This window comes from Ammospiza caudacuta, chromosome 3 (genome assembly GCF_027887145.1).
Source record: "Ammospiza caudacuta isolate bAmmCau1 chromosome 3, bAmmCau1.pri, whole genome shotgun sequence".
Classification (NCBI taxonomy): Eukaryota; Metazoa; Chordata; class Aves; order Passeriformes; family Passerellidae; genus Ammospiza; species Ammospiza caudacuta.
In genome coordinates this window covers 77,297,882-77,322,224 of record NC_080595.1, presented here as the reverse complement: position 1 = coordinate 77,322,224, position 24,343 = coordinate 77,297,882, and the positions used below count along the sequence as shown (strand labels likewise).

Sequence of the window (24,343 nt, the reverse complement as noted above, 5' to 3'; positions counted from 1 at the left end):
CCTGTGAAACACCATGCGGAAACAAAGGAGTGTGTTTTTTTTTTTTAATGTTATGCACACATCTGAGCACTAGCTAGGACTTGAATACTCAGTCATGGTGTTTCACAGTGACATCTAGTAACTTAAGAGATCTTCCTATGCTTCTCTGTTGTCTGGGCCTTTTAGCATGCTGGAGACCATCTTTATTCTCATGCCTACTGAGAATGAGAAAAGCTAGAATTAGAAAATTAATGCATTGAGTAAAAATATACAAGGAAAGGCTAGCTGTCACATCTTTTGAAAATAATACATACTGTCAAAGTCAGATTCACCTTATTAAGGATAAACACTTTTAGAACAGAAAAAAAGCCCTAAATTTTGTATATGAAAGTCCACGGCAAGAGAAATTTGGAATCCATATATAACAAACTGAAATTCTTTCTACTGTAGTAAGAATTTTCAAAATGGCAGTATTCATTTTTTTACAAGTCTCTCCTTCCCAGAACTACATTTGCAGAGAATAAACAGGACAGATTTCAATTTTTTTTCTCTTTTTGTTTGGTTGCATTATCAAGACAGACACTTGCAGTGTTCAGTTACCTGCCAGGGTAGCTGCTGCAGCTAATCCAGCTGCGGTGTACGGGTCAGTCCCTGGAGGAGCAGCGCTGATAATGTAGGGGTTTGGCACAAAAGCAGCTGGGGCCAAGCCTGCAGAGAACACGCCTGCTGCAGTAACAAACAGAGCTTCATTACAGCCAACATTCTTAGCAAGCATCATCATATTCACACCACCCAAATCACACAGCCTATCTGTTAAAATCAGAACTGCTTGTACTTTGGAAGCTCTTAAGATCAGGTACGTAAGTACAGAAATCAACACTTCTATGTCTTCTCATCAGTCCTTTCTTACTAATCCCAAAGGCTAACAGCTTTGTTTTGTTTTGTAAGACTCCAAGGAGCTTTATCTCATTTGTGTCTATGCATCCTTACACAGAAGGGATTATTCAAAGTGGAATTTATCTTGCCCAACTTTAACTATCTGAAAGTTAAACTAATCTTGCAAGGAAATCTGTAGCAGACAAGTCATCTAGTGTGTGAAGTGAATCAGCCAGATGAAATAAGCCACCTGCTAGAGACAAAAATCTCTCTTCACTGACAATTAGGAAAAAATTTAACCAGATAGTTTAAGTCAGATACCTAGCTTTTAAATAGCCAGATATGACATGCTAATCTTACTTCCCAAGAATCCTAATTTGATATAGGAATTGCAATGGAATTCCAACTGCAGAACTGACAGTTGCAGAGACAATTGCAGAAACTCAGCAAACAAAGCATCACTACCCAGAGTTTCCCCAGTCAGTCGGGTTCATGTACTTTATCCAACACTGAGCCAGCAACAGTTGCAGCAAGCAAGGCACATCAAACTGTCACTCCTTCCAAATATTTCTTGATAAATTTCTATTAATATGCACATGAGAAGAGGCTGCATTTTAAAGAGAAAATTTCAGCTGACTACTCAATCAGCACTTCATACAAAGTAGAGGCTTCTCCAAAGTTTAGAAGCCAAAGACAGGACATGTAGACTCACACAAACATCTCAATCTGCCATGCTTTCAGCTCTCAGCCTGTATTTGTGAAGAGCTGCCACTTTTCAATCCCAACTATAGGCTGCTGATCCCAGTCTAAGGAGACCTCACAACCTACCTAAACAACAAGCTGGTGGGAAAACTTATTTGCAGGAGAGCATGGACACAAGCCACTGGAGATAGTTCCTACTTCTGCCTGCCCATCTGATCCTGAGAATCCTTTTTTTCTCAGAGGAAAGCCCAATGGAGAGGGTAGAAATCTTTAAACCCCAACTACCTCCCTTCCTTAAACAAGGAATTGCTTCCATATGTGTTCCAACCTCCCTCCCCTAAACACCAACAGCTTCTCCACAGTGGAACATAAAATTGCTGTCACTGAAATGAAGGCTCCTTGTTGAGTTGCAGCACTTGAAGAACTTGGTGTATTTAACTAACTCACTGAACTAAAGGCACTGAAAAAATGCCTGCTAAAGAATTAGCTCATTAGGGTACCTGCAAGAAGAAAGAGCTGTTTAAATGGTGCCATTAACAAGGAAAAATTAAAACTTAATCAACACAACAATATGATTTCAAAATTCTACTGTGCAATGGTTTTTAACTGGATTACTAAAAATATTAAACTGCAATAGAATCTTAGAATTGCTTACTGGATTTTAGTATATAAAGCTAGTGTTTCTATTACTACTTATAGCAGTAAGCATTTTTAACTTTTACTCCCACCAACATTGAACTGTTATGCTACAGAAGCAAAAATACAAGTTTTATTTCTTTGTATACAACTGTCCAAAGGGGGAGATTTACAACAGAAAACATCCACTAAGGACAGTACAGTCATAGGCAGTCATTCTGAGCAGTTTTCATGAGAACCATTGCAACGGGCCAAGTGATCAGTATCTATTTGAATGAGAAGACTGGGTAAATTGAAAGGAGTCTGTCAAAACAACACACCCACTTTTGCCAGGGACACTTGCTGCATTGTGCAGAAACCTCACCTATGTGTGGCTGCTGAGCTGCAGCCAGTGCATATTGCTGCTGCTGGGCTGCTGTCAACTGCTGAACAGTCAGAGCATTAGTCCTCTGGAAAAGCTATTGGGAAGAAAAAAAAAGAAAAAAAGATGCATTTCAGTTGTCCAAAGTCAGGGCTATAATATACTTGGATTTGCTTACGGAAAAAAAAAGTCAAACCAAGCTTCCTTAATAGCAAGTTACTAAACTAGAAAATTATGCAATAATATTCTTCTAGACTAATTATGCAGTTATTTGCCCTTTACTAAGTCACAGACAAAATAATATTCAATGCACTGCATGTTGAAATGACGGATTATCAAGAGGACAATCAACAACTTGGAGGATCAATTTTCCACAGGCCATTACTAACCTGCTGCTGAGAATTGTAGTCAAAAAGTCCTACAGTAGCTCCTGAAGAGTCCATTTGTACCTGATTGCCAGGATAGTCAAACTGTAGAGAATCCAGACCAACTTGTTCCATGGCATCTAGATTCTGATTTTCTGGATTTGAAAATTCTTCTACCAGAGGCTTGTGGGCTGTAGGATTGGGAAGTGGACCTAATCCTTCTGTGGTGCTGGGATTGGGGCCCAGGCGTTCAGCTACTTCTGTTGGGGAGGCTTGTCGACTTCCAGGGGTACGACTGTTCAGAAGGAATTTAAGACAGACTCTTCAGTCTTAAATAAAGCTGTCCATGGACAGAGAACAGTATTTCTACTTTCAAAGCAGCTCTGAACTCAACAGACTTTACAAAGGGAAGTGACAGACTAATTTTATCATTTTCAACCAGCATGCACTGATGGCTCAAGATAAAGGATGCATTTAACTCTAAAGCATAATTTTATTTGGTTTTTTGTTAAGTTTAAGATTGACTACAGAGCTCTTCAAATAATTTGTGAGAAAAATAAACTGATTTGTGAGGCTGTTTTGAGTCAAAGGGAGTGAACTGTGGTCACCTGTGAATTTTGGGATGTCTCTATTGTATTTTGGTAGTGATGTGAAAGGTACTGCAGAGAAATTTAAAAAAAAGAAATGGCTAAGGGCATTTCATGCCAAAGAACAGAAAGACACAGCAGAATTTCAACTGGAAAAGACAAACATACAATACAGTAACCATTTTTCACATCTGAAAAGCAAGCAATATATTTTTACCTTGAGTAAAATGAACTAATAATCACTTCATTTAGCATATGACTAAAACATTTCATTTCCTACACAACTCATTTAATAGAGTATACTACAGTGATGACAGGTGGGGGGAAAAGGGTTCCTAATATAACCCTGAATAGAATACACAGCATCAAAATACAGTATTATATATAAAAGCTGAATTGCTTTCTTTTCTGACTGGCAGTCTACAGGGGACTTTTTGTACACCTATAAACATCTATAGGCAAACTGATGAGGTGAGATGTCAACAGAGTAACATCCTAAAGAGATTCCCAACACTATTTGGTTAGATTTAGGACACCTTGAGTGGTATCCCACCTTCTGTGGGAGGCCATATTGTTTAGACTATCAATTTTTACAGGCAAAAATCTAAGTTAACTTCTAAGAAAGAGTTGTGTCAGAAAATCTATGATCCACTAACATTATTGTGTTGGCAGAACTTTATGATTATATATTGTTTCTCAGGAACTGCAGAACTTCAAGTTTAGCTGGCTTTACTTGCGAAAACTGGGCTCAAAAACCAAATGCCATCTTGCAGGAAGAACCTATGTTTATTCCAGCAGTACAGTGCCAGACCAGTCTGTGTACTGCTAATTCTAGGTCAGAGACACAGCCTCAGTACTACCTGTTCTGCTTCCTCTTCAGGGCTCCAGAGCCAATGTATCTGTTCCTCACTGAAGCCCATGACCAATGCAAAGAAATCTACTAGCACTTATGTAATGGCTTATGAAAATCTACAACACTTAAGTCTGTACAGCTAGAAATCAGTTTTTAGGGAGTTTATTGCAGCAACACGGTATGATTTATTACTCTGGACAAAATATGTCAAAAAAAGGAAGAGGTTTTTGACAAGCTTTTTTTTTATTGTAAAAAGCAACCCCATGAGGATTGCATATAACATGCTGGCTTACCATCTAAGTATCCTAGCAAGCAACCATGTCTTGCTGAAAACTTGAGTTTAAAGCCATTTAATATTCCCTATTTTTCCCAAGTGAAATACAGCATAAACAAAGCGAAGAACAAAAGGAAAAAAGGCAGTTATTTCATTACATACTTAGTTTAAAAATGCTACAAGTACAATAAAAATACAATGAGGAGGACAGGATGAAGTTTCTTTGTTAATACTTATGGTTAGCTAATACAGGTTGCTCCTTACATTGGTGCTGTTCTGTTGCTATAGTTAAAGTTGTGTCAATACTTCAATTATAAACCTCAGTTTGGAGGGCTCTATACCACCACTTTATATGGCCCATTTCATTTAGATGGCCTTATTTTTTTATTTTTCTGAGAGGTTTACTGGCTTTGGATGCTTTTTTGCATTTGTGTATTTTTCAATAACTTCTCTCTTTAAATAATACAGAAGGTACTTCACAAACACCTATTTCAAAATTGAAATAGATACTGGTAAAGAAAAGCAGGACAGAAGTTATTCTGCATTTGCTATGGGTAACAATGAAGGTAACTTTGGGTATTGTGTATATTGCAGCACACAACTGAAAGGAGCCAATGTGAGCTCTCTGGTATGCTTGGAATTGTATTATTTTCAATGATACATCTTGAAAAACAAACCTCAAGAATCCCTCTTTAGCCTCAGGTAAATGCATTTTTAAAGGGTAGGAAATACTTATGTATGGGATTCAAGCATGCATTTTATTATACTTGCTCAGTAATGAACTAATGAAACCACAACTATCTGGTCATGTTTATCACATTAATATAAATTTATGAGCAGCACTCTAGTTCTCTATCTTTTTAATTCTTCTGTATGACATTTACAAATGCATCACAGTCATTCAAGAAAGAAGGATCAGCCCTTAAAAAGTACTCAATTTAAAATGCAGTTTAGTGTTAGAAAAAAAACCAGACTGGCTGTGCTGTCATGTAAGAGTTGACTGTTCAAAAGCTTGAGCTTAGTCCAATCTATTTTTCCCTAAAAAAACAACGAAACCGCAACACCATTCCATGGGTGACATTTAATTATACTAATAGGAAAATACATTGCTCCACCTTAGTCAAAGATATGGCTTCTATAAAGACTTATGGGGAAAGGATTAGTTGTGTTAGGCTGTGGTATCCACTAGCAAAATCAGAAGGAAAGTTAAAATTCTGTAGGACTTACTCTCTACAACACTCAGATGCAAAAGAGCATTAAAAAGAAGCAGAGAGAGAAAGAAATTTAGTTTGACATTAAAAGGGTTAAAGTTTTCATCCCTCTTTAATGCACCACATTCAGAAGGTACCCATTTACTTTTAATAGTTACTATGTTAAGATGAATTTGTCTCATGAGAAGTGACACACACATTAATGACATCCTAAGAAACATGTGGCACGGTGGGAAAGGGAGGACTTGAGAGGGGAAGAATCAGTCTGCAGCTGGGTAATGTTTAAAGCTGACACACAAACCAGAACTGTAATAATGCCCTTAAGAGACATGCTTGTCTTCTTGAGAAACAGTTAAAAGCTTACTTAAAATCTTTGCAATCGGCATCCATTCCATTTGGCAAACCTCTGCCATTTATTTTAGTAACATCCTCATCATCTTGTTTAAGATCTCTGTTTTTGTCCTCCTCAAATGGAGAAGCCTTGCCTTTCTGATCTCCTTTCTCAGGTCCATCTGTTTCAGCATCTCTAGTGCCCTGAGGAAAAAGAATCTGTTTGATTCTGAATATTGAACAGAACACAATAGGAGCACCACAAGGTGACCTAATTCTACACTACAGTGCACGTAAACAACACAAACAGTTTGTTGTCAATGAAATTGCATTTGGTGGGTCACTTGATCATCAAGTTTCAACCACATGCAATTAATAACTGCCAAAATGTGAAAAGGAATGCCAAGATTTATAATGGAAGAGCTAACTCAACCTTAACTATAGCGGTGCTGTTAAAGCAGTAACACTTTGAATTAGAGAAAAGTTTATATTATACAATTAAAACATCCAGTTACAAAACAAACCCACATGAAAACATAGAAGATCTAGAATAAGGCTCATCACACATTATAAATTAAGCAATTTGCAGTCTTTCCCCTACCTTTAAATAAGGTTTTTAGGAAAGCACTTTAAGACAGCTATTCAGTTAAAATTCCCAAACCACTTCCCTCTTCTGCCCCCTCCAACCAAGGAAGACAGACAGATAGCAACTACTTCCTTCTAAAGAGTTAAAAATTAAAAACAGACAAAGAGAACTGAAAATATAACCATGTAACAAAGACCATAGCAGGTAACCAGGCAAACTTAACACACTGTATTACTTACAAAAGCTCCTTTCCTAAACCGGGAATCCAATTTATCAGCTGGAGAGGAACTTAACACATATTCTACCATGCTCACTCCAAGGCCACCACTTTCTGATCGTGGAGACAATACAGCATTTACTTCACTGTTTCCATGAAAACCCTGTCCAGGCTTTCTCTGTACCATAATAGGCTGGGACATAGAATGGTCTGTTAAAAACAAACAAATAAATAAAACTATAGTATTTTTTAAAATACAGCTTGTAATGTTTCTGCATTTCATCATAACAGAAGTATGAAAACAAAACATTAAAAAAAAATTCCAAATCAAACTTTCAAAAAGTGCTATTGAAATACAATCACCATGCAGTTTACATTTTCACAACTAAAATGAAAGGAAAATAAAATTTAAGATTCAGTTACAAAATTTGTTTTGAATACCATTCAATAATCATGACTGATTTTCAGTACAACAATCACTTACGAGGAGTTCCCCATGCAGTCTCTCTCCACTCGTCACCAAGGAATATCCCTTTTTGTCCATCTTTTGCTGAATCATCAGGTTCCCAAAACTTTTTGGCAGGTAAAAGCTGTTAAAAAAGAAGATTATTGTTTTACTGAAATATGCTTATAGATGGGCAAAAATAGCAAGAGGATATTAAGAGGATATGCAAGTAATTAGTTTTACATCATGGAATCACAGAATGGTTTGGGTTGGGAAGGATCTTAAAGATCATCTAATTCCAACTTCCTTGCCATGGGCAGGATTGCCACTTACTGAAGCAGGTTACTCAGGGCCTCATCTGACCTGGTCTTGAACACTTCCATGGATAGGGCAGCCAGAGCTTCTCTGTGCAGCCTGTTCCAGTGCCTCACCACCCACACAGCAAAGAATTACTTCCTTATATCTAATCAAAAATCTCTCTTCTTTTAATTTAAAACCACTTTCCCTCATTCTACCCCTATCTGCCCTTGTAAAAATTTGCTCTGCCTCTTTTGTTGTAAAAAAGGAATTGCTAAAGTAACTCCAACAGTATTGAAATTCTGAAGTTATGAGGAAGAAATACAGAATATAGAAGCAGCTGTGAAAAAAGCAAATCAAATTAATCCCTGTGTTAAGTCAAGATAGTCTTCTCAGAAGCTTTAACTAACAGTGCCTTCCTGCCAAAGACTCAGAAGTTTGGCTGTTAACCAATACTGTGATAACCAGAAAGAGCTGCAGTTCATTGTGAAGTTCTCTTCCCTTGGAAATGCATCATGTTCCAAATTTTAGAAAGTGACTAATGCATATGGTAGCAAGTCAGCTCCTTTAGACCATAGGGCTGTTAAAAATCTGTGACATTCATATGTGAAGTTCCACATACCAACACTGTTATTTAGATGTATGGTTTTTTTCATTCCTACTTGTAAAACAGAAAGTGTCATGTTAGATCAGTATCACTTCTTGTACTGTCTTCAACAGCAGCAACACTTAGTGTGACATGACAGAAGCACCACACAAACAAGAATTCCTCAAATACTAGCATCCTTTTTGCTCTGATTTTACTAGTTTATTCCTGTATCTTTTCCCATCAGAAACAGTACAACTGACAAACCCTACATGTCATATTTTCCTTACACATAACTAAAAAACTGTATTCTTAGACAGGATAGGTACTTTACAAGGTACATCAACAGAAAGGAAAGTGAAAACAACTTGCAATATGCAGGGAAGAAGAAAGCTGCACATTCCAACAGATTCTGCATAATGTAATGCTTTACTTAGAATTTTAAATTTTGTGAAATTAAAAAAAACCAAACGTAATCAGATGAAGCTGTCTGCAATAAATGTGTACATTCTGGAAATTTGCTTCTTCTGTAACTTAAGTGACTAAAAACTCTTCTGAACTTCACAGCTGGTTAGTATGAGCCTTGATGAATCTAGTAACAGGAGTCAGTATATAATATAGATATTTCTTAGTATGACACTGAAAGCGCTTGTGAAAACAGCCTCAAGAGGAGGTGGATAAGATTGCAGCCTCCAGCACTAACAGTGCAACAGAGGTGATAAGAGCTCCTCTGGACAAATTGAGGATTGCTGGTTTTCTGTGCTGCCCAGAGCTCTCACCAGAAATGAAGGTGTCTGACTGGTTAAACTCAAATCCCTGGGTTCCTTCCAGAAATTCATTAACAGAGAAGGATTCAGGTTGGAAGATGATCAACAGCCAAAGCTCAATAAAACCACAGGAGAATGTTATGCTTGCAGGAAGTGCTGTACTGTTGTGATCTGCCCTGACAGAGATGCCCACTCCCAAATGCATTGGACAATCACCACCAGGTGTCAACCAAACAATTTGTGAGCAGCAGGATATAAGTTTACCTCAAATTTAAGGGCTGAAGTTAGCCATCTGAAGGCAGAGAAATAGATTAATGGAACCTTACAGCTGCTTTTCAGCTAAAAGCAAAAGATTACAAAATCTAGATCAGCCTATGGAATATACACATTTTTTTAGCTTTCTATTTGTAACAGGCTTGCAATACTGCTTAATTTTCATTTTGTAGGAGAGTGGTAGAACAGGAAGCAAGCATTTAATGTTATCTACAAAATCTTGCTTTTGGGAATCATGTTCTATTTTAAATGCTGTCTAAGCCAATTTCAAATATGTGTCCAGCTGAGAGCTTTGAAACACCTAAGTGAAGGTGTCACCACCTCACACAACCCTGTCAGAATAAAACAGATCTAGTAATATCTCAAGTGCCATAAAATGAGAATTACCTGAACTATGCTCACCCAGAAATTAGTAAATTCTACTATCAGATAGGTATGTCCAGACAAGTCAGTGTTAAGAAATAAGCAAATTTAGAGCAGAACACACTGCAATACTGGTTTTGATATAAAAACTCATTGATGTGATTTGTATGAGAGGGAAAACTGTCCCCTGGGAGAAAGAAGCAGTAACACTCACTGCAAAAGTACAAGTTGTTGGTGGGGGGGATTTTGCTGCTGTTGTTGTTTGTGTGGGCTTTTTAAGGTTTGTTTTGGGGTTTTTGAGGTTTGCCTTTTTTTTTTAAACTACTTACACTCAAATTTCAAACAGACAAATTCAACTGCTTTCAGTCGTACTTTGGTAGACAAAGAATATAAAGTATCTTTAACACAAAACATAATGCATGATCCATACTGAGAGGCTAAATTTAAACTATGAAGATTAAACAGATTTACTGAAATGATTTTCACAAACTTTCTATAAAACAAAGTCCCTCAAATATTTAAATAAACGCAATTTTACAAAGTTAACAATACTGCGACTCCCTGAGAGCCACTGATTTACATTTATTATTTATTTTGACAGATGGGTATGACATGCACTACGCTCTTTTTAAATGAAGGTATTAGCTCTTGAATTGTCAAATAAACAACCCTATCAGTTGTCAATTCTTTTAATTCTGCAAGTCAAATAAAATAAGTACTTTTCAGAAAAATGAAACAGACAGGAAAAACAATGTGTTTGATTAGTTCTACCAAAAAAGACTTCATCTAGAAGTCATCTCAAATCAATACAGATAGTTAAAATCATTGTGCTTTACTCTGCTAGCACGTGTTTTCCCCAAAATTTCCTGCATTTAGTGTAATAAAACACAAACTTTACAAAGATACATCCAATTATAAGTAAAAATAATGGAGTAGGTTGTAGTATTTCTTACTACTACTACTCTCCCAAAAGTACACTAAATGTGTCCTTTTCAGTACCAGCACTGATCCCTGTTAGGTGTTTGCCAGACAAACCCAACAAAGCCCTTTACTACACGCAAATAATAACAAGCAGTTATGCTAACGCTGTCTCTTAACCAGCTCTCTGACATGAAACTGCACAGTTTCCATTACTAACTCTCGAATGATCTTAAAATTATTTTTTAAAATTATCTTTAAGATCTTTATCTATTCCTACAGAGCTCAAAGAACATCTCAGCTGAATTTCTCTAAAAGAAGTTTTGACACTGGAAATGAATACTTTGTTCCTTAAATGAACTCTGTGTGCTTCGATCCTGTAAGTTAAACCAACAGACATTATCAAAAGAAGATTTAGTTTTCTGTGCTGTTTGGCACTAAGTTTTGTGTGGCTGTAGTGGGTCACACTAAAGTCCTGCAGACCATTCTGGCTTGCCCTGATACAGCAAACAGATGCCTAGAGAGAAACAACACCATGTGTTCTTATTTCTTCAGAATATGAAGTGACCTTACAGGTCACCATAGATTTTGGGAGCTGGAGCCAGAAGCATCAGCTGTGAATAACAAATGTAACAATTTACCCAAGCTAAAATTGTGAAACACATTTAGAGAAAGATGTCTGCAACAGATTTAACAGTTAGGTATCGATACCCAGTTGCAAAGAAAATTATCAGTAAGGATTAGAATTATGAAAAAAAAAAAATTTCAGTTCAGAGAAAAATCCTGGCAGACAGAGAAAACAAGGAACATAATTTCCCAATAGCTAGAAACAGTCCACTTGACTTGACCTCTCTTTGACACCTTTCAAAGCATATAGAGGAGAGCATGTAGGAGCCTCCACCAATTCCAGCTTACTTTATAAGGACGTTTCCTTTAATATTCTAGAAGGCTATAATCAAAAGGAAGATTAAAATAGCCATGGAATGTATCCCAGAGCTACTTTACTGTTGTGCAATACATCAAGAAAATTACTGAGTAAGTCAACCTAGCTATGTGAACCTGTATTACCTCAAGATACCTGGAAGACACTATTGAAACAAAAGACAAAATAACCTGGTGAGTGCAGGGTCACAATTTAGTATCAATTTCTGATGCTGCAGTACTGTACCAAAACTCTGACTCTTTGTGTGCAGTTTTTTTAAACATCTTTATAGATCCACTGAATGCCATGAAAACAAACCAACAGAATCCTAATCATGCAGAAATACCTCCCTCCATCTGAGATAACCTAAAATAAAGACTGGTATGAACAGTCATATATATTGTAATTGATTCCCAGGCATTTGTGCCATCCTTCACTCTCACTTTTTACGGCTTTCAATCTTTTTACAGTACTTTGTGGGTGTCAAAAGACCAAATACAACCATGAATTTCACCCATCCACTCTATCACACTGTTGGTACTATCACAGATACTTCACTAACACTTTTACTTTTCAAAAGGAGCTTTAAGAACTGGGAGGGGAGCAGTGTGGCTACTCAGCTTTCTAAAGAACAGGGCTCCATCTATTATTTTTTTCAAATGGGGGATGGTGCAAAGACAACTCTGGATGAAGCAAAAATTGCTGAAAAGCCAAGCGATAGCTTGAATGCTTCATTAAAATAAAGAAAATCAAGCAGGAATGCCCATGTGTCAGCTCAGAAACACTTAGCAACTAGAGCACAGCATTTATTTTTCATCAGTAATTATGGCTTCCATAAAGACTCCTACCATCATTTTAAGAAAGTTAGGCTGCAATATTGTCACTGGTTCAACCATCAATTGAATTAGGTAAACACCCAGCAAGACTAAAGGATCCACATTTGAAATCTTAGTTCAACATGAGTTTCTTTACCAGGTTCCTGTCAGGCAAATAATTCTAATACTTGTCAATTACCTTCTAAACAGTTCAGGGAACTGCTCTTGAAGGAGGCAAGTCATCCTGCACGTTCTGAAATTCCTTACCCCAACCTTAAAGTACACTGACTTAAAAAAACCCAAACAAATCAAATCAGTCAAAAGAAATAATTCCTTCTTCCCTCCAGCTAAATTACATAACAGCACTCTTCAGCCTAGTTAAAATCTTTTAAGAAGTAATTACCAGTGAAAAAATAGTAAATTACCACACATTTCTGCTGGGTATGCCAGTTCATTTTTCTGGAGCCAAATCTATTTTCCAAATCCCAGTTTCCCTGGCTTCTCAGGAGTAGCAAGTTCCACTAGCTTAGATAGAGTGAGACTGAAAACATGCCTCCTTTCATAGAATTGTACACTCTTACAAAAACTAACCCTTTCAGTTCCCTAGAACTATCACTCATCTAAGAAGAATGACATAGAACAGCAGAACCAGTCAATAACAATCCCAACATTCTTTTAATGTAATTAGTTTCCCTTCACCTAAGACAGAAACGATTAACTTGTTCTTAAGACAAGCTCTTTGCTTCACGTTGTATTATTTAGACTTCTTAAACTGTACCAACAATTCCAAACCACTAACTGATTTTTCAGCCCTCAGTAATTACCTCTCCCATTCCCCGAGATTCTAGGGCAAGAGCTTGAAACTCATGATTCATCTCATCCACAGATCGAACCTGCAGAGGAAAAATCAAAAGAAAAATCCATTAGTCAAATATCTTTACAAAAGTTAAGAGTTTTCAGTATTCCTGAAGATTTCTGCATATTGAAAGCACACAAAAAATGTGATTCCCCATTCAGTCTCTACATAAGTCTGGATTTCATTACCAGATACAGTTAGTGACCAATTTAATGTACCCTGCTAATATAATAACATGCAAGAAATTCCAAGAGACTTAAACAATTTAATCTTCACATATCTGTACAGATATTGCTCATTATAGGAATGGTAGCCAATAGCACCTTTGCAATGAATGTGAAAGAAAGAGGTGAAATTAAAGATCTGGCCATATAAAATCCTTTAGAAAGGAGAGGAACTGTTGCACACTGTTACTGAATACACCTGGCAGCAAACAAAGAAAAGCTCACATGGCAGGTCACAAAACCTACTAGAAATGTGTTGCTTTTAAAATCTAGTAACTGAGTGCATTATCACAATTCCTCATGTTTTCTTCCAGGAAATCACATTTTTCCTTCACCACAGGTTGGTGTTTGCTTTGTTTTTTTTTAATTGTTGTAAATATGAAAGGATTTTTACTAAAGAAGAGTTGCTGCTGCAACAAACCACCTCCTTTTTCCATGGCACAAACACAATGCACTGGGCTCATTCTTTTCTGAGAAAATGGTTTCCATAAGGAATTTTCAAAGCCAGGATAAGTTTAGAAAAACAAATAAAATAAGGAAATTCAGAGTTCTTTCTTTCCCTTCTCTTCTCCCCCAATAGTGACATCCAGCAGGCAGTTATTCAAGTTCAAAGTAAAATGAATTTCCCTCCCTACACCACTCTCTTGAGGAGTTACTTTCACCAGTAAATCCATCTGTTTACACCAGCCAATAAACCAAACTGATGTTATTCCACACAGCTGATAACACATACCTAACACTTTTCAATAGATGCTCAAATACTAGGCAAAGAAACAATCTGGTGCTTTCAACATTCTGGCACAAACAACTCTTTCTTAGGATTGGAAAAGTGGCCAATAGATACTTCATTCTCAAAAATTTACTCTCAAACTATTGTTATTGCCTCAATCATTCTAAGCCATTAACTTCTGAGACTGTCTCTCTGCTTTTAACAAAGAAATTTAATAGCTCAAATATTCCCTCAAGAAGAACAATATTTTAGTTAAGATGGAGTCTGAAATAACTTTCCAACAATTTCATTGAGATACTGAAGAGCAAATTTAATTTCAGACTGAATTATGGGGTAGGCACATCAGCACACTAAGTTTATTCCAGTAATGCTGACACTTAATTAGGTTGATTTGTTTTTTAAAAACTGAAAGCAGATTTTAACATAGCCTTAAAAAAGCTAAAATTTTTCTTCAAATTAGTGTTTTAAAAAACAGATTCATATTTAATGCAAAACTTTTATTAGCTCTAAGGGATAATCAAATATTTGTGCATGCACACAGAAAATATAGCAGTACAAGAGCAATTACTTCAAAAGAAAAATTAGAAAATCAAACCTTGAAGACTTCTGAATTTGAATACTACAGTTTCTGAAAACATAACTTCTTCTAGATTGCTGACAGAGCTGATTATCTTACCTAGCTGGGCCACTTTTTGTGCTGAGGTCATGCACTTCAGCTTCAATGACAAACCAGTATCAATTTAGGTACTTCTGTCTCAATATGTAGTTTTGATCTAATGATCTCTAAACAAATATGCAGGTAAAGCTCCCCAAATTATATTTACCATAAACACTACCCAAATCCCTGTTAGATAACAACCAAGCTTGAAAGAGGCATCATTTTTTTTGGTTGCAGTGGTTTTTGGGTGGATTGTTTGGGGTTTGTTGTTTGAGTTTTTTTGTTGGTTTTAACTTTCAGCGGTGGTGGTTTTATTTGTTTGTGTTTTTCTGGTGTTACAAGATCTAATAAGAAATGCTTATTTTTCCCAATTCAGGGAAGTCCAAAACCATGACCACCCCTCCTTCCCCATCTCTGAGAAAAGACAATCCAAGAATCAGGGTAAGAGCACAGCTAACTCCTTTTTTCCTCTAAGCTGTCCCAAGAGCATTATAAGAAACTGAAGTTTTATGAAACTGTAAATATATTTTAGCACAATGAGCATTAATTTTGCTCACCGGCCTCCTTCTTAAAAAATTAAAATTTAAGTTAGCGTTATCTATTGTTAACCAGCAGCAAGAAAAAAATACAGTCCTTTTTTCCACCAGAAACAACAGCCCACAAGATCTTGCCCCATAGCACAAATTTCTGTTTCACAGATCGTTTACAAACTGGAGAAAGCACAGGCAGCACCAGTATCTCCATGCCTTTCTTCAACACTAACCCAGCCCTATCATTACAGCAGCAGCAGAAAACATCCAGAATGCCACCCAGCTGGATCTCCTATGTACAAAGACATGCCCTTTCCCCAAAGGAGAAACTTTGGTTGGGATTACCTGTATTACTAAGGAGTTTTATTTTCTCTAACTCAATATCAGCATTAACTTAACTCATAGGTTCCAGAAATAAACATTTTAATACTTTTTAAAACAAATTCGCAACATTAACCCACCCCCTTTTCCTATTTTTATTCATACCCTGTTATACAGAATAATTCATAAGTCCAAAAGAGGCCTGGGGAACATACTGCTCAACATTTACAAGGTTTTTTTTCTGGTTCTGTTTGATTACATCAATGCCTCATCCGTGGAACTGCTCAAGGCCAGGCTGGACAGGGATCTCAGCAACCTGGTCTAACAGAAGGTGTCCCTGCCCACGGTTGGACAATGGCTTCAAACTTCCAGAACACAGCAGATCATTCCACAGGGCCCAAAATTACACACAAAGAGATATTACACACTGAGCTGTCTTTAGGTAAAAGAGTTCCTCACATACTGCAGGTAAGTAAGTAGAATGGCATAAGCATTCATGATTTCTTCTCCCTTAACACACCAACAGAAAATTCTCATCTTCTTCTACAGGCTCTAGATACAACATACCAGCACATTTCAGTCCATTTCTCATTGCAGCATTAGCAATGAGATTCTAACACAAAATTTCTATTTAAAAACAAAATTATGTCTTAGTAGACTCTTTCTTTCTAAAGTTTACACTTCCTCTCATTGAAATTTAAATACCTTTTCATAAATCTAGAGGCTGACACAAAACCCGTTCCTTTACTCTGTTGAGACCTTGTAGACGACAGTCCTGCCAACCAAGAGTTTTTAGCACTTCCCCTAAATGAACTTGGTAACCATCGAGGTAACTGATTCAGAAGGTTTTTTCACTCCTTTTCCATGCATGAGAATTTCACCCGATCATCCAGAGAAGAGACCACTAGACTAAAACACCACAGGGAAGAGGACACTAGATTTGACAAGAGCAACAAGGAGAAGCTGATGTGGAGTGAGGTGGGACAGGAGCATCTGCTCAGTGCTGCCTACATGGTAACTCAACCAGAAAGGTGAAACTCTGCCCTCCATAACTCCGGGCAGACTTAAGGAGGCAGACTCTTGACAGGAAATCATCTAGGACTACCACAAGAAACACTGCTTCCAGTAATTTCCATTTCTGAAATCCAGACATCCAGATCTTGGGACAGCTACTCTCTCAAATAACCCTGAATCTTGCCAGAAATAAGCTTGTAACCATTTTCTTGCAAAAGCAAAGAACAGCCCCTTCTTTGAAAAAAAGCCTGTGGAAAATAATAACAAAAAACACAGTATCAAAGAGAAAAATATGACTTTATTTTATAGCTCAAAAGTGGTTAAACCAGATGACCAGAAAGTAAGAAAACCACTTTTTCTGCATTAAGAAATGCCAAATGCCATCCTTCCCCTCTCAGGTGAATACCCTTACCACTGTGACAAAGAAGAAATATTTTGCAGCTGAAGTTGCATCCTAGGCCAGAAATTCAACACAGAACACTTGGTATTACAGCACTGGGACTGGAAAGAAAGGGAAGCTGTTTGCACTGCAAATGCTCCTGCTTTTTTCTTAGTTTTACTGAATGTCTTCAATGCAAAATACCTTTCCAGCAGCTTTCTACAGGGGTAGTTCTTCTGTAGCATTTATCTTATGCAATATATATGCTTATGGCAGAGACTTAACATTATGATCAACTTAAACTACTTTGGATACCCAATACATAGCAATTCTGCCAATCTTCCATGAAGTTGAACACTGTATTGTAAAGCCAAGTCAGACACGTGACATTTAAAAAGCTCCCAAAAAGACAGCTCAACAAAAACCTTTTAGATAGGTGGCCAACTTGAAATTATGAAATAAAAATAGTATTTTTGATACAAATATTAAACAGAAATCTAGAACAGATTCATAACAAAGGACAAGAAAGAATAACTATACCAGCAGCCTAAACTGCACATCGTCAAACCTGTTATGAGATTTCTACTCTATAATGTTTTTGCCAAAATGACATAAAACATCCTTACTTTGATTAAGAGGCCAACCCACAGTGCACCCAGACAACAAAAGCTGTTGAGTAGCTGAACAGGAAACTACGAGAAGCACAACTGAACTGTTTTGTCCCCCGAGCACCAACGATTTTCTGTAACATTAAAAGAAAACAAGACATTTGTTTGATTAAAGCTGCTTTTGAGTAGATGCATCTTCTCATAACTCCTGGAAGCATCAGAGAACCAGAGGTTCACTTACTACCAAACTGGTTAATGAAAGTTGCTGCTCCCAAGTAATTTAAAGTCAACAGGTGCTGTGTTTTGATAAGAGGCAAGGTTTGCTGAGGGCCACACGGAAGAGTAACACAACCGAAAATTTCACAAAATACTCCAAAACGTCCAGGCTCCTTGAGCAGTCCAAACAAAGAAGGTATAAGGCACTTAGGCAACCAGTTTTAAGTTCTAACACATATTTATATGGCTACAATCTCAACAGTGCATCTTCCTCCAGTGAGCACTTAATTTTCACTGTGTTAAAATAGAGTGCTCTAAAACCAACCAAAACTTCTGCAAGGAAGTGAATTATTCTTCAACTGCGGTATTTTTGGCTTCTTAAGTAATTCTCAGACTGAGCAGTACTACACTTCTGCACTCTATGACTCCTAGTACACCCAAATATTCTAACAAGATCAAACTTCTCAGTTTAGTGGGCTTGGCTCAGCAATCACTCTGGATCTTAAGGCTCTTGTGCTTTTTTCCTTGTGAGCTTTGTATTGTAGTTTGAGAAGCAATCCTAGCAGCACTGAGAACGCTGACAATGACAGAAAAGAGCAGATCTTGAGGTGGAGTTTCTGCAGCACATTAAAGGGGCAGGGGAATACCCTCAGGCAAAGCAGAGTCCAGCCTGCTGAAAAAGCCAACTCACATTCTTTGTCTGTTTGTTTCCAACAGGAATATCAATAACCTCGAAGCCTGCACAGAGGAGAAATGAATTCTGTAGGTTTTTATCAACAGCATGTATAAAATGCATATATGTGTTATATATATCAAAGTATGCTGGATAGTATCTCACAAGTCACCATCAAGTTTGGAAAATACTGATTTATTTAGTAAATAGTCTTCACTTAGCATAGTCTTCTGCCAACAGATGATACTGAGAAATTATTATTATATCATCACTATCCACAAAGAAAAAAAGAGGAAAATTATGGACATCTTGCCCCCTGTTTCAGAAGTACACCATGGTTCATTCAAAGCCAGCTAAGGATTCTAAGAAATTGCACTTGCTCCCTCTAAAAATGAACTCTTCCATCACATAAGAAATTTGCCTCTTCTTTGCACAGGCTTTCATGATTCTCTTTCCCACCCAACCAGTTCAAGCTTTGCCCTAAGACTGGCAGAACTGTTTGTACAAGTTTTTCTAAAGTACTGTCAAAAGTCCTCAAGCTCAGGATTTTAATCTGTACAGCCAAATACTGGCAGAGCTACCAGGCTCACAAAAATTAATGTGTTTGTATTGAAACCAGATTTCATAACCATTGGTAACAGTTACACTGTTTGCACCATTTGAAAAGCTGAAGTGATATATTCCTACATTAACAGGGCATATAGTTTAGACTAAATAACCTTAGCAGGTTTCTCAGTTTTTTAACTGTGTACTTAGTTATCCATTTAAAAGAGTTTCTAAGAAACGTACAGCACAGCAGGGAGGGTAATGGAAGTTTACAAAATAAAAATCCAGAAATGTGATAAAATGTAACATAATTTAAAAAAATGGAAGAAAAAACCGATAAAAACTTGTCCAGTGACAGCTTCTGTAAACAGGAAATTATTTTAAAAAATTTAATTAGAACAAGTGATTAAAATAATATTTCCCATACACCTTTTAGATTATTTAAATGAGCTACAAGAAAAAGTAATTCTTCAGAAGGGGCTGACTGGTCCCTTACTGCTCAGAAATCAAACTGAAGAACTATTTTTCACACAAGAAATTTTTTTTCATACAGGTTTAAGTATCAATATGAAATAGTTTAGTTACAAATTCCATGTAGTTTGGTGAGACTCTTCACCATCCTTTGCTGTACACATAATTCTGCAACTCTCACTCCAATGATCCTTCATAAGTATACCAGAAACAAAAAAGGAAGACACTAAATATATTCAGAAATATGAAAACAAAGCTGTGAAATGAAATATGAGTTGCAGTTTCTGTCTAAACATGCTTAATTTAATTGGTGATTATTACTTATATTCATATGACTAAACTCTTTTTTTCCTAATTTTAAATATCTACTTCTTGTTAAGCTGGTTAGTCAGCATCCCCTTTCTGGTAGCAGTAGCAAGTGCTACAAGTTGTGTAAGAGAAGTTTAGAGGAATCTAAGAGTCAAATTTCTAACCATTATTATCCTGTTCTACACAGAAAGGCTCCGTCAGTGAGTAATAACAATCCAGCTACTTCTATACAGAAGCGTGACATTAATTTGATGTGCTGCTGTTCTGAGACATCAGCTTTCATTACTTCATCATTTGCTCTCATTCAAAAACTTTATTTAGTAAATTAAAAAACTTAAAAAAAACCCTTGAATGCTTTCTAGGCAATATACTATTTAATAAAGGCTTAAAACTTTGCCTTTTCTGAAGATGAAAACTCTGTATAATCGCTAAAAGATATCTACACACTAGCAGGAACTAGGGACAATTTATCTTGCTGTATTTTGTAATGATTAATGAAACATAGCTTTCATTCTGATAGAGTCAACAAGCTTGTTTTAAATGTGTTAACAAGAATTGGAACTCTGGAATCCACAGGCCTCGAATCAAGTAAAAGTTCCATAAATTAATTTTCTACATTTTAATCAATATTCTTTTTGCTGATGTGTTTTCTTTAGAAATCTCAACTATCTTCACTTTTCTGTTTATTACCAAAGAATCTGAAACAGAACATCTCCCGTACACAAATGTCTGAAAAGTTAAAAAAAACCCCCAGACTTTAAATTTGTTTGACAAATTATGGGGTTTTAACACTATCTTAATGTGACTCTAAGGAATCCCAAGGAATAGAACTCATTTATACATAGTATTATTTATATGAAGAAAATTATTTCGTTTGTATGTACATACACGTGGACAGCACACCTATTAAAAGTGGGGCTGAGGAAATCCCAGAAGTGACTCTAACACAATTTGCAGGAAACAGTTTTATTTTGTGTTATTGTAGAGCTGGTATCACAAACATTCCTCCCACCTCCAACAATTGACAAGTGACATTCTTCTACTTCAGAGCATTTACTTTCATTTTGTTTCCTCCAGAATATGGAAGACTCATTTGCCACACAGAATATTAATTTCTCAAGGATTTTGTTTTCAGTAACACTACATGGAAAAACTAAAATTCTCCTAGTAATTCTGCTCAGAAGTTTCCAGCATTATGAATTCTTCTCCCTCACGATCCAGTACCATTTGAACTAAATGTTGGCCTTTCAGTTTTGCTTTCTTTTTTCCCCTCCTGAGCAGGCAAGAAGAAACTAGGTAATGCCAACACAGTCTGATCTTCTCAAAGTGGGTGCTACAACCAGAGATGAAACTACTTAGTTCTTATGCAATTAATTGAACAGCTGATAGCTCAAAAAAAACCCCAAACGAACAAAAATACTGGAATTTTCAGACTACTCATTCCACTACAAATAACTAGCTTTTGCAAAGAAAGGTGCTGACATGACACACAACTTCTCTGTATCCCCAGCATAAAACAACAGTGAAAAACTCCAAGGTTTCAAGTGTCAGTCTGCTTCAAAATCCACCTTGAACTTTTCTGTGCTTTTAAACTCTGCATAACTTCAAGGAGAGCCAGGGAACAGTAAAACTAACCTCTTTTAGTGTATTTTTTTTAGTTCCTCTCTTGCTACAGGGAAGTATATGTGTCTTCTCCTTATCTGTCCACAGCAGGTGAACGGACATTTAAAGAAATTGCTGTTATCAATGATTTCAGCTGTTTTCTAAGGATGTTTTCTTTGGGCAATATGCATTTAAACTACCTGTAGATTTCTAAAATTGCCTAAAAGCTGGAAAACCCAGCCAACTCTAAAAATCCACAACTAGAGACTACTTTTACCTCAGTAAGCATCACTTCTAATTCACTAAGAGTTGCAGCCTAGCTTTGGACATTAATATCTCATTAAGTGCTGGCTAGCATAGTCCTCCAAAGAAATTAAAAGACAGTCTAAAATAACATCAAAGACTTTATACCTTTAATGACAGTAAACAAAAGTAAAAAAATAAATCAGGCTTCAAAGACTGCTATTGACACATCTGTGCTTCAATGGATTTAAATCCAAATACTTCAACTTTTTCATTTAAGAAGCCAAAAATTTAAGAGCAGTTACATGTAAATGCCACTATCGGTACATGAACAGACACAATATGTAGGGCAGGTAAAAGCAGAAATTGTGAACAGAAACAACCCACATTTGAATTATCATCTAAAAAAAATCAGACGGTGATTTTATGAGCAAAATCTCTGATTAGATGTCTAAATCCCAGATTATTCATCTTCAGACAAAATACAGCATTCCCTGATATCATCTACCCAACTACAGGCTTCCCTTCACTATTTATCCACTTTGCTTTTCTCTTCATATTTACACTGAAGAGAAAAAAGCTTTCACATAACTCTTCACAAAGACACACAAGGGCCTTCTTCACCCTGAGTTTAATGTCATGGTACCAAGTCAAGGTAGTTCAGAAAGCTAAATGCAGCTCCTCTGTGCGATACAGCAGTGTCATATTTTCAAAACCACCAATTTTAAATCACATTTAAAAAAAGGTAAACAGCATTCTAAACCCACAGATAAGAACTTAGATTAAGCAAAGGAACTAACACTAACCCACATTTCTATTTTCTTAACACCATGAATAATGCAAGGAAATGAATAAGAACTTATCAAGAAATTTGCTGGAAATGCAAAAGGCTTAAAAGCCTATAAGCAAGCCTTTTTAGCCAGGTTTTCTGGCTCCCACCACCTGGATGTCATGCAAAACGCTCCTAGAATGCCTAAAACAAGTTTTAACTTTAGGACAAAATTCCACAACTACACAGTAACAATTTTTAGAACAAGGCCTCACTCACAATCTCACCTAGAACCTGGAGCACATGGGAATGAATGCCAAAGAATTCCAGCTGGCTCCACACACCACCAGCTCAGGTCTCTGGTTCCCCTGCAGTGCTCCAAGGCGGCTCCCAGCCCATACCCCTCAGGAAGCAGCACTACAGTTCAGGTTTACGCTGCTGCCAGTAACTCCTCACAGACCTGAATGGACTCTGTGCAGAGCCACTGCTGCACAACCCACACCAAAGTTTATCTATATGTAAATAAGATAATGCACAGTTGACCACATGTCATTTGTTTGCTGTAATATCAAACCAGGCTCTCCCTCTGCTAATTACTGAATAAGCACTAAAGTATGAAGGACTCTGCTTCAAAGAACTGTAAGTGTAAGACATATTACAAAGACTGATACAACAAGAAACCAAATTGGTGAAGTGAGATAAAGCAGTCATTCACATGAAGATGTTTGACAATGCTTGCCAGCTATTTGGAGACATCAAGGCAGGTGGAACTATAAAGGAGTATGCTGGACAGCACAAGGACACTGGTGAAGATATTTAATAAAGACACAACTGACACAAAGTCCACGTGCAGGAGGTAGCAACTCACCACCTGACACCACATGGGACAATCTGCAGCGGGGGGAAAGTAGTCAAGTTACTCACTGGCAGAAACCATCACCTGCAGTTTGAAATGCTGCTGAAAAGGTCATAAACTGTGCAGACACACAGAACCAGCAAATGTGACTGCAAGGAGTGATTAAGAAAAAGTCTCTAAAGAACAGAAGTCACACGGAACAAACTTGCTTGCACAGTCAGGTGACTGCAATAACTCTCCTTTTCCTTGCCCTGATGACAGTTCACATTAAGCTGCCTATTCCATGCACTACATGCTGGAAAATACTAAAAATACAACCCAAGTATCTGCAAAATTCAGCACTGTAATTTTCCTCTCTCTATCTAGGGAAGTGCTTTAAAGCATATCACCAAAAATTCCTCAGTGCTTTTCTTTCAGTCCAAGTACATGAAACCACGTGCAATACATCACAAAATACTCCTTCTTCAGCTACTTCAAATCAAAGAGAGGGGAAAGACAGACATATTTCCTCTTTCCAGCCATGTCTGCTATCCAAACTGACAGTCAAAAGCAAGCAGGCAATAAGGTGATAGCTCACTAATCAAGTTGCAAGACATTTAATATTTTAACAGAAAAAACCCTCCAACCTTACAATTCACTCAAAAACCTCACAGTATTTGCCCCATCTCATACAACACTACTATGACAGAAAAATCTCTCCAAGAATTTATTGAACAAGGTTTTTTAACAGGGAACAGATTTTCCAAAACAGGAATCAAAGTCCCTCCCCCCTCAGCTCTCCTCTAGGCACAATGGAAAATCCTGCCAGTCTAAGATTTCTTCTCCTAGTTTGTGAGGCTTGGAAAGTTTTAGTTATTTGCAAGTTTGAGAAGCTGCTTAAATCATACATTCAACAACCATAATCTGAGTTTCTAGTTTGGTGGAGCTAAATGCTACTGGAACTAATTGATGACAATGGCAAACTCAAAATTAAAC

General features: G+C 37.0%; 1 protein-coding gene across 2 annotated transcripts in view; it reads right to left on the bottom strand.

Annotated features, from left to right (window-relative positions):
• The window catches only part of PUM2 (pumilio RNA binding family member 2), a 68,416-nt gene that overhangs the window by 32,175 nt on the left and 11,898 nt on the right, over nt 1–24,343 (bottom strand). For both annotated transcript variants that reach the window (XM_058802889.1, XM_058802888.1), the window contains exons 2-8: nt 13,188–13,256; nt 7,462–7,567; nt 7,000–7,187; nt 6,209–6,378; nt 2,944–3,214; nt 2,558–2,651; nt 580–705 (exon numbers count right to left, since the gene is read on the bottom strand). In XM_058802889.1, coding sequence (XP_058658872.1) covers nt 580–705; nt 2,558–2,651; nt 2,944–3,214; nt 6,209–6,378; nt 7,000–7,187; nt 7,462–7,567; nt 13,188–13,238 — 1,006 coding nt within the window. In that variant the 5' untranslated portion in view covers nt 13,239–13,256. The remainder of the gene's footprint in view (nt 1–579; nt 706–2,557; nt 2,652–2,943; nt 3,215–6,208; nt 6,379–6,999; nt 7,188–7,461; nt 7,568–13,187; nt 13,257–24,343) is intronic.